Source organism: Chinchilla lanigera, unplaced genomic scaffold, assembly GCF_000276665.1.
Source record: "Chinchilla lanigera isolate Chin_1 unplaced genomic scaffold, ChiLan1.0 scaffold00001, whole genome shotgun sequence".
Taxonomy (NCBI): domain Eukaryota; kingdom Metazoa; phylum Chordata; class Mammalia; order Rodentia; family Chinchillidae; genus Chinchilla; species Chinchilla lanigera.
In genome coordinates, this window is record NW_004955402.1 from 7,310,068 (window position 1) to 7,320,416 (window position 10,349).

At 41.5% G+C, this 10,349-nt stretch overlaps 1 protein-coding gene across 1 annotated transcript in view; it reads left to right on the plus strand.

The window, feature by feature from the left end:
• Positions 1-10,349, plus strand: part of Myom1 (myomesin 1) — a gene marked incomplete in the record, with an annotated part of 124,812 nt that overhangs the window by 16,653 nt on the left and 97,810 nt on the right. Inside the window, 2 exon segments of the mRNA XM_013518619.1 lie at positions 5,742-5,882; positions 8,588-8,837. Of these exon segments, the coding sequence (XP_013374073.1) occupies positions 5,742-5,882; positions 8,588-8,837 (391 nt within the window).

The window sequence follows — 10,349 nt, forward strand, 5'->3', positions numbered from 1 at the left end:
CACCCCAGGGCAGGTGTAGCTCTCAAACCCATAATAATCAAACTCTAACAGCCTGCCCCATGACCGCAGGAGGCTTTGGGCATACACCCAGATATAAACCATAACAATAATCTTTTTCATCCTTCTACTTTCACATATGTGTATCTCAGAAGCTAGAATGTGCCTTTTGTGGCAGCATGTAATTGGAATAGCTGGATTTTTTTTCCTTACAATCTGACAATCTCTGCTTGTTCCTTGGAGTTTTCATTTCATTCACATTTAGTAAAATTACTGATATGTTGGATCTATGTCTGCCACTTGTTTTTTTTAAACATATACCTTGGCTGGGTGTGGTGGTTCATTCCTGTAATCCCAGCACTTGGGAGGCTGAGGCAGGAAGATTGCCGTGAGTTCAAGGCCAGCCTGGACTATATAGTGAGCCCAAGGCCAACCTCAACTACATAGCAAGACCCTATTTCAAAAAAAAGTATATTTCATATCTTTTTTTTCCTTTACAGTCCTATTTCGTGAAAATAGATTGTTTAGTGTATCATTTCATTTTTTAAAATTTTAAAATTTTTTTTTGTACTGGGGATCGAACTCATGACCTTGCGCTTGCTAGGCAAGCATTTGTGCCACTGAGCTATATCCCCCGCTAGTGTATCATTTTAATGCCTTTGGTTTTTGGCTATATTCTTTATTTTTGTAGCAGTTGCTTTAGAAATTACAATGTACACATTAACTTATCACCACCTACTTCATAGGTGCACTAACTTGATACTAGAAAGATAGAGAAACTTCGCTATAATGTAGCTCCACTTCCTGCCCCTCCTTTGTGCTGTTACCCTATTTTACAGCTGTGCATTCATAAGCCCAACAGTGCAGTGTCGCAAGTATTTTGTGCAGTCTCACATCTTTTGTTCCAAACAAGGCGGCCCCTTCTGGCAGTGAGAGCTCCGGAGACAGCGCAGACTCCGCCGGCTCACACAGGAAGCCTGCTTGCTTTTTGTGAATAACCGTTTCTGAGTGTACTGTGTGCCTTCGATTGATTTTCAGATCCCTGACTGAGTTTTGGACAAAGTGTCTCATTTTCTCTTTGCTTTCTGAAGAGAGGAACTACTGAGCTACTCCTCCCATCATACTGCGAATCCGGCCTCCCGCTAGGAATTCGAAATAGCTCCTCAGCTGATTCTGATGTGAAACCGGGGCTGAGGCCCACTGAGCTGGGGTGATTCCAGGGATTCTGCCTCAGTGAATATTCCGCCGCAGTGTCGGGCGCTGGGCCTGGTGCTGAGGGCCTGGAGCGGCGCGGGTGTCGGGGAACCGGCTGAGAAGCCAGCAGGGTGGCATCGTGGGGAGGGAGCAGGGACGGAGGTGCTGGTGCAGGGAGCAGGTTAGCAAAGGCGCTGGCGCACCGTGTCTCTCTGAAGTGTGGGCTCGGCTGTCAGAATGTCAGAATGTCGCCAGAATGTAACATCATCATGCAGCAGATCCGTACATAAGTGTAAGAATGAATTCATTTACTCATTAGGGGAAGCTGGGACAATTTCCCAAACTTCTGTGACGCTGAGCATTACTTCATGGAACTGGATTTTCATTCCTATGGCATCCATCGAGTTTTTAGATCTGCATCGTGATGATTTCATAACCTCAGTGTGTAATTCGGAAATGGCAAATCAACATCGGAGTCACTATGGGCAAAGTGACGTGGGACTGTGGGCTCCGGAGGAGGGTCCGCAGAGACGGGCCCTGGGCACGTGAGAGGAGGGACTAGCTTCATTTCTCCTCAACTGAACTTCATCTTTTTATTTTAAAGAGAATTAAACAAAATAACAACAACATAGACAAAAGCAAAACACGAAAACAATAAAAATGATACAGGGTTTCAAAACAAAATGATAGGAATTAACAGTGGTTAAATGACATATTTTTATCTTCAACAAAGTTGCACAGATTACCAGATGTAAGAATGCAAGATTGATCAAACCATTAAAAAGGATAAAAAGTAATTTTGAAAACCCTTAGAAACAATACAGAGCTTCACTAAACACGATGGTAGGAATGATTGTTATATTGCATATTGCTGTCTTCAAGTTAGTTTGATCTCGATCCTTTTTTTTCCCCAATTTAATGTTTCATGAATTGACACTATACAGTGGTACATACATAGAACTTAAAAATATATAGGCGGCACACCTGCAGTATGTCTTTTTGTTTGTTTGTTTTGTTTTTGAGACAGAGTCTCACTGTGTAGTTCAGGCTATTCTTGAACTCACTATGTTGCCCAGGCTAGCCTCGAACTCAGAGTGATCCTCCTGCCTCACCCTCCCAAGTGCTGAGATTACAGGCATGCACCACCATGCCTGTCTGCTTTCTTAATAATAAATAAATAAATATCCTTGAAATCTTTGCTGGCTCTGGGATTCTATTAGTTGTTTTGTTGTTGCTTTTCCTGATGGATCATCGTGAAGTTTGCCTTTGAGTTAGATGCAGGTGTAAGCTTGTTTCTCAATTGCTGGACTATTTCTAGAGATTGTTTCCTGGATCTTGGCTGCATTCCTTCTCCGTGGCATTGCTGATCCCAGGTGTGATAACATCATGCCTATCAGAATGTGTATTTAAAATCTGCAAACTGTAGACATATTAACAGAGAACATATCACAATTAGTAGCAGGGTACAAAAAGATATACCTAGACACAGTGGCAGAGACAGGTAGATACATGGGGACACACACAAATCGGTCCTTCCCTACTGCCTAATTTCATGGTTTACTTCTGTTGAAATTCAGAAAATTTCAAGATCTAAGCTGAGCACATCAAGAATACTAGCTCTAATAGGTAAAAGGCTTATTCTACAGACCCATTCTTATCAATTTTAATAGCTACTCAGAAACTGAGGGAAGTGTTTTTTCAAAATTAAATGCAATTGTCTGGGGCTGGGGATTTAGCTCAGCGGCAAAAGCGCCTGCCTGGCAAGCGCAAGGTCGTGAGTTCGGTTCCCGGTACTGGAGAAAAACCAAAAAAGAATAAAAAAATAAAAATAAATGCAATTGTCTAAATATCATATTGTCTCCCTAGTGTAAGAATCTGAAAAGGTAAATAAGACCCAAAATCTACCATAGATATTGTGAAAGGGAAAGAAATTGCTCAAAAGGAAAGAACAACTGGGATGGGTGAAAAGAGAAAAGAAGGAAGGGGAAAGAAAAATATATATATACACAAAAGATAGATAAGATAGTTATACTACTGACTTCTTTTAGTTCATTAAAAAAAGTTTGTGCATATATTGTTTGATCAATTATGCATGCCTAGATCTTGTAAGCTGAGCAACTACTTTGAAGATAATAATACACAATATATTAATTATTGTTAATCTCCTGTTATCTTGCTTTGACATTCTGTATTATTGGTTTTTTTCTCTTTAAAATAAAAAATAATTAAATGCAACTCAAAGTCCAAACAGTTAATAAGCCCTTCTTTAGCTTTTTAGGTTCAAAGAAATTTAAAATCCACATATTTTATTTAATTCTTCTAAAAGCATTATTCAACTTTAAAATTTGATAGTATAAAATGTCAGACTTTAGTATTAATGGATCATGACAAGATAGACTACTTAATAGGTTTTCATCAGGTAATTACATTGATTATTACACAGTTCTTTAAAATATTGTGTTTCTCTGATTTAATTTTGTTGGCTAACTTTAATAAATAACAGCATTACTAAATTGCCTACTTCATGGTATTTTAACACCTAATCTTTTACACATTTTTAAAATTAGAAATAAAAGCTTAGAGAAACTTTAGAGTGTAACAAAGGTGGAGATCTTGTGTTCCCTAGGTTATATTGTTTAATACATAATGTCATAATACATTTTGTGCAGTCTTTTCTCCGGATAAACTTTGAAATGGAAGCTAGTGATAGTTCTGTGAATCTTTTTTTGTAAGTCCCATGAATCTTTATCATAAAATTCAACCATTAAAAATCAGCAGCTGTGATTTATGCATGAAAATGGAATAATCACATTCTGGGCATGTTCTGTACAATAAACATAACATATTAAAGATGTGTTTAAAGAACAAATGATAGGAAAAGGAGCAATACAGAAAAAAGAATAAAAATAGCTATTTTGAGGAAAACAAACATGGGAAAATGAGTTTATGAGAGTGTAACTGTGGACACTGGGATGGAAGCAAAGAGAAAAGAGCAAAACGAGAAACACAGAAATTAGAAAATGCAACTATTCTAGAAACAGGGGAAGCGGTGAAACCCTGAAGCTTGTAAGGAGTTGCGTCTGTACAGGATGGCACAGGCGTGGAGGAACATGCCACTGTAAACTTAGACCTGCGTGAGCACAGCCTGTAGTCTGTGACCTGCAGGGGCAAAGAATACAGTCGTTCTGCTCCGGCCAGGGACAGATTTCACTCCGGCTTCCAGCTGGTAACCAATCCACAAGCTGTACTTCAAGTCTAACCTTTAGTTTTAATGCTGATCATAGGAAAAGGACTAGCTATTCCCCCTGGCCGGGTTGGGCAGAGAGGGAGGAAGTTTCCATCTCCGTGTGGTCATTTCGGAGGATTCGAGGCAGGAGGCGCTCTGCAGTTCCTTGAAGCCCTTCCGGTTCGGTGCAGTGTGGCTTATTCCCTTGCGTTATGATCTCTCTGTTTTGCACTACGTGCATGTGAGACCTGTCTTGTTTTGACTTAGGTAATGCCTTTTGCTTTTCCAAATCATTTTCAGAGATCGGAGTATGATCAAGGTCTAAATGGTTTGTTTCCACAGAGCAGCTTGGCTTTCCCCTGCCACACGACCCACCTGCCCTATCTTGTCCCCAAAACTTCTCTAGACCAGGGGTGTTTCTTCATGAGTGTTTCTTCTAGAATACTTGCAAATTTGCAGGAAAGTTACAAGGATAGGACAGAGTTTCCGTGTGGATACCTATTGTCATGCACACCAGGGGCTTTTACCCTGGGTCTGTGGATGACTCCGGGGAGTCCACGAGCCCAGTGTTCTGTGTATAGGCAAATGCATTTCTCATTCAAGAACTGTGTAGGTTCAGACTCTCCCCTTTGTCCCATCGATCCTTTTCCTCCACAATCTTACTCTCATGTCTTCTTCCCTAATAAAGTTTCTGGCTTGGGCCGGCTCCCTGGCGGTGTGCAGGGGCAGCGTTTGCACAGGCGGACAGACACACTCACCGAGGGCTCTGGGGCACACCTCCATATTCTCTGAGCCGGGGGTTCCGTCATCCTCTAGCTGTACTGACCGATAAGTCCAGGGTCCTTCACACGTAGGAATATGCTTGCAGTAAGTACAGACCTTTTAAGATCCCCTAGTGTGAAACTATGGTCCCTGCATCAGAATTGCCTGGGGTCCTTGTTCAGAAAAGTGTGCATTTTCACAACCCCTTGAAAAGATTTGGAGGCAAGCTGTGTTAAAACCATCTATGACAGATGCCTACATATCAAACACTAACATAACAGTAAAGGCTACTTAAAAATATAAAAGCAATGCTTTTTTTCCTTTGAAGCCTTAAGGAACAAAGGCCATGAGATTACTCTTTCTGGTTTTTGTTTTGCGCCTAAGAATGCATTTATGCATTTGAGAACTTTCTTACTTGGTTAAACTTACAAAGATAAAAGATAATAGATTGGAAATCTAAGATTCTGGAGAAACTCTCCTGGTATAAACTTTCTTTGATCAGTCTTTTGAATATCTTATGTGCACTTTTTGGTGTTGTCTAATGCTAGGGGTTTTCTTTCAGACTTACAGACTCCAGTCTGCTGTTAGAAGATTATTCATCCAACTTGAGCCCCAAAACAAAGCGAGCAAAGCGCAGTCTTCCGTCTGGAGAGGAGAAGGAAAATCTGCCAAGCGACTACATGGTGCCTATTTACTCCGGGCGGTGCGTGCGCTTTCCCTTTCTGCTTTGACTGCTAGAAATCAGGAACGGGTGGTGTCGGAGAGTAAAGGGCGCTGGGATCTGTTGAGCACCCACCGTGGGCCGCTTGAGGAAGCGCTTAGGAAGCGTGCAGCCCCGCGTGGAGGGAGCTGTGCTCCTTGTAAAGGAGGAAGCCTATAAGGACAGGAGAGAACGGTTAGAGCCCAACGGCACATCATGAGTTGGACCGGCTTGGGAGCCGTGGATGCCAACAGCTGGAAAGTATAGCTAAGGAAAGGGTCACAGGTATAAAGCGTCTGCAGTCCCAGCACTCTGGGAAGCGGGGGCAAGGGGATCACAAGTTCGAGCCAAGCCTGGGCATCTTAGCAATTTAGTGAGACCCTGTCTCAAAACAAAAATTTTTGAAAGAGGAGTGGGGTGGGGTTGGGGATGTAGCTCAGTGTGAAGGCCCTGGGTTCAGTTCCCGGCACTACCCCCTCCCCCTCTTCCCAGAAAGGGTAAAATATTGAATGAGCTGGGAAAAAAATAGAACTAAAAAAAAAAAAATAGAACTCTAGATGATAGGTTTAGGTAGATGAAAAATATTCATTATTCACTGGGAGTAAATAAAGTCTTAATTTGAGTTACTGGCTTATATTTGTTCAATGGAAACGTGATTGTTAATCTATTTCTAGGTAAACTTCACACTAAATCACAAGACTCTGTCGCGCCAGTTTTCCCTCACAGAAGCGCATTTCGGTGGTACTAACATTGGAAGGGACTTGAGGGGGAGGTGTCTGAGACACCAGGATGAAGGCTAAGCGGGAGTGTCCTGGGCCTCCCCCAGCTCTGCAGGGTCACCTCGACTGCAGGGTCACCCCAGTCACCACAGTGGTGCTCAAAGCGCTCATCCTCCCAGAGCCAGTGGTGTGGAACGTGGATCCTCCTGGGATCAGGAAGTGACTGGTGGTGTCGGTGACCTCTTCCTGCTGTCCTGTGGTCCCCTTTCCGTTGCTCTTTCCGACTCCTTTCAGAGACCTAAGTCGTAATCGCCCTGCGTCCAGATAAGAAGGCCAGGGATAAATAACATTCGGGGTCCAGCCTTTTATCTGGGGTCCCCGGTTCCTGAACATGAACTTGCAGAGAAGCACGTGTAATGTGCTAGGTAGGCGCACCCAGAACTAGCCCCTCGCAGTGCTGTGATGGCCACCTACATACAGCAGCAGCCGGCGAGGCTGGAGGAGGAGGAGGGAAGAGGAAGGGGAAGAGGAAGAAGAGGAGGAGGAGGAAGAAGAGGAGGAAGAGGAAGAGGAGGAGGAGGAAGAGGAAGAGGAGGAGGAGGAAGGGGGTGTTTTGTGTTTTGCTTTTCTCTCGCTATGTGTGAAAAAAACACTTTAGGGATTAGAATGTAGCTCAGTGGTAGAGTATGTGCTTATCAGGTACAAGACTGTGTTCAAGCCCCAGCACTAAGGAAATAAATACCAAGTCAGTTTAGCGCTAGCCTACAGGACAGTTTCGGGAGAATCTTCAACAAATCAATACACTGTCTCGCTAAAACATGCGATGGAATTTATAACAAAGGTATTCAAGGAGGCTAAAAGCCATCAGAATATTTGTTTTTAACAACATTAATCAGTCACTGCACAAATTTTGTCATGAGCTACCGTACTAGGCACAGCACTTTTGGATGTTACGGCTCCTCTGCTGTAATCAGTAATGAATAAAAATGTTATTTTTATGAATAGTAGCACTTCAACTAGAAATTTGATCATTCCTTCTCATTAAGAGTAAATAGATGCAAATGAGGATTGTCACTTTGAAAACACACATTCACAACCTTTACTGTCCTAGAAAGAAGCCCAGTAGACATAAGTCTCTTTTTTTTCTTTGAGACAGGGTCTCGCTATGTAGTTCAGACTGGCCTTGAACTCACTCTGTAGTCCAGGCCAGCCTCAAACTCGTGGCAATCTTCCTGCCTCAGGCTCCTGAGTGATGGGATTACAGGTGTGAGCTGCCATGCCCGGCCTCTTATGCGAATTTAGAACATATTTATTGTGCAGTAGATTTGGACGATGCATTGCATCAGCAGAGTTATAAAATCCAGATCAGACTCATAGACCTGTATTAGCATCACAAGCTCATGAGCTATGTCTCATTTTGCAGTGTTGTCTTTTCTGGAAGGAAAGTCATAGTTTTATGTTTTATTTTAAACTAAGTCATACTTAAATAATAAGGTAACCAGGGCAATGGCCTTCAACAAGTGATCTAACTCCTCTGAGCCTTGTTACCAACTGTCTAAATAGAAGTGATATTGTTTAGCTTGTGTGACTAGAATGAGACAGTATATGTGTAAAGCATCAGAAACATAACAGGTAGCATTGCTGTGGTCATGGGGACCATTATTTGTTAAGGGGAAGACCATTTCCACTAATAAGGAGGCAGCTTTCTGATTTACCGGTTTGGTTTTTTATTTTTTTAGTTTTTGGAGGCAGAATCTCACTATGTAGTCCAAGCTGGCCTTGAGCTCTCTATGTCACCCAGGTGGACCTTGAACTCACAGAGATCCTCCTGCCTCGGCCCCGGTAGTGCAGGGATTACACACATGACTATTAGTCATTTTCAATGTCAGGTTTGTTCTGGGCACTGGACAATGTGTGAGGCCTGGTACCTTGAGCTTAGTAGAACTAGGCAATCCACAGTATCTATGTCTTGGTATTATTATGTTTTAGGCAACTGCATGTCAGTGGAATTACGGATACAGAAGAAGAAAGGATTAAAGAAGCGGCTGCTTACATAGCCCAGAGAAATCTCCTTGCTAGTGAGGAAGGGATCAAGGCATCCAAACAGTTCACAGCATCCAAACGGTCCGCACAATCGAAACAGGTCACATCCACCCTGGAACATGAAGAAGCACTGGAAAAGAAGTCGAGGGAAGTCACCATTCGAGAAAAGGCAGATCTCCTGTCGCTGAGAAAGACAGTAAGAACAGACAACTTAATGTTACAAAAGTGGAAACGCATGTAGCAAGCTGTGTGTGTGAGTGTGTGTGTGTGTGTGTGTGTGTGTGTGTACAGATACAGATGGATTTATTTCAAATGAAGAGATAAGTGGCCTATGGAGTGACAAAACTGAAGAAAAGGAAAGAGACATGAAAATGTGCAGGCCAAAGAAAATTTTAAACTTAAGTGGGTTTTTTTTTGTTGTTGTTGTTGTTGTTTTTTATTTTAAAGAGAGGAAAAAAAATAAAAACAATACAGAATTTCAAAACAAGATGATAGGAAATTAAAAAAAAATGATAGAAAATTAACAATGGTTGTTATATTGCATATTGTTATCTTCAAAACAGTTGCTCAGATTACCGGGTACAGGCATGCAAAATTGATCAAACAGTATGAGCAATAATTGATCCTTTCAGTGAACCAATAGAAATTAGTAGTACAGTTCTCTTAGCTATCTTGTGTATATACACATACCTTTTTTCCTTCCTTCTTTTCTCTTTTGCCCCATCCCAGTTGTTCTTTCCTTTTGGGCAGTGCCTTTCCTTTTCACTATATCTATTGTACCTTTTGGATCTTATTTACTTTTCAGCTTCTTACACTAGGGAGACAATGTGATGTTTACCCATGTAAGTCTGAGTTATTTCACTTATGAGTATGGTCTCTAGTTGCATCTACTTACCTATAATAAGTCTCAGGTTTATCTTTCTTCGTAGCTGAGTAATATTCCATTGTATGAAAATAGCACATCTTTTTTATCCATTCCTCGGTTGATGGGCATTTGGGTTGTGTCCAAGATTTAGCTATGACAAATTGTGCTGCTATAAACATGGGTGCACATATATCACTGTGGTACAATGTTTTTAATTCTTCTTGGAAAATACCCAGAAGGGGAATAGTTGGGTCAAATGGGACCTCTAGTCCTAGTTTTTGAGAATCTCCACACTGATTTCCACAGTGATTGCACAAGTCTACACTCCCACCAACAGCAGAGAAGTGTTCCTTTTCCCCCATAGCCCCTGCAGCATTTGTCATGTTGATTTCTTGATGATAGCCATTCTTTCTGGGGTGAGATGGAATCTCAGTGTTATTTTAATTTTCATTTCTCAAATGACCAATGATGTTGAACATTTTTTCATATATTTATTTGCCATATGTATTTCTTCATCTGAGAAGTATATAATCATCTCAGATGCCCATTTTTGGATTGGGTCTTTGAATTTTGGGGGTCTGACTTTTTAAAATTCTTTACATGTTCTAGATAGAAGTCCTTTGTCTGAGGGACAGTTGGCTAAGATTTTTTTTCCCATCAAAAGAAATTACTGGGGGTTGGGGATACAGCTCAGTGGCATAGGCGCTTGTCTGGCAAGCCTGAGGTTATGAGTTCGATTCCCAGTACCAAAAAAAAAAAAAAAAAAAAAAAAAAGAAGTTACCAACAGACTGAAAAGTAAATTTAAGTTTTATACCCCATGGAATTCCATATTTTAAAGAAAG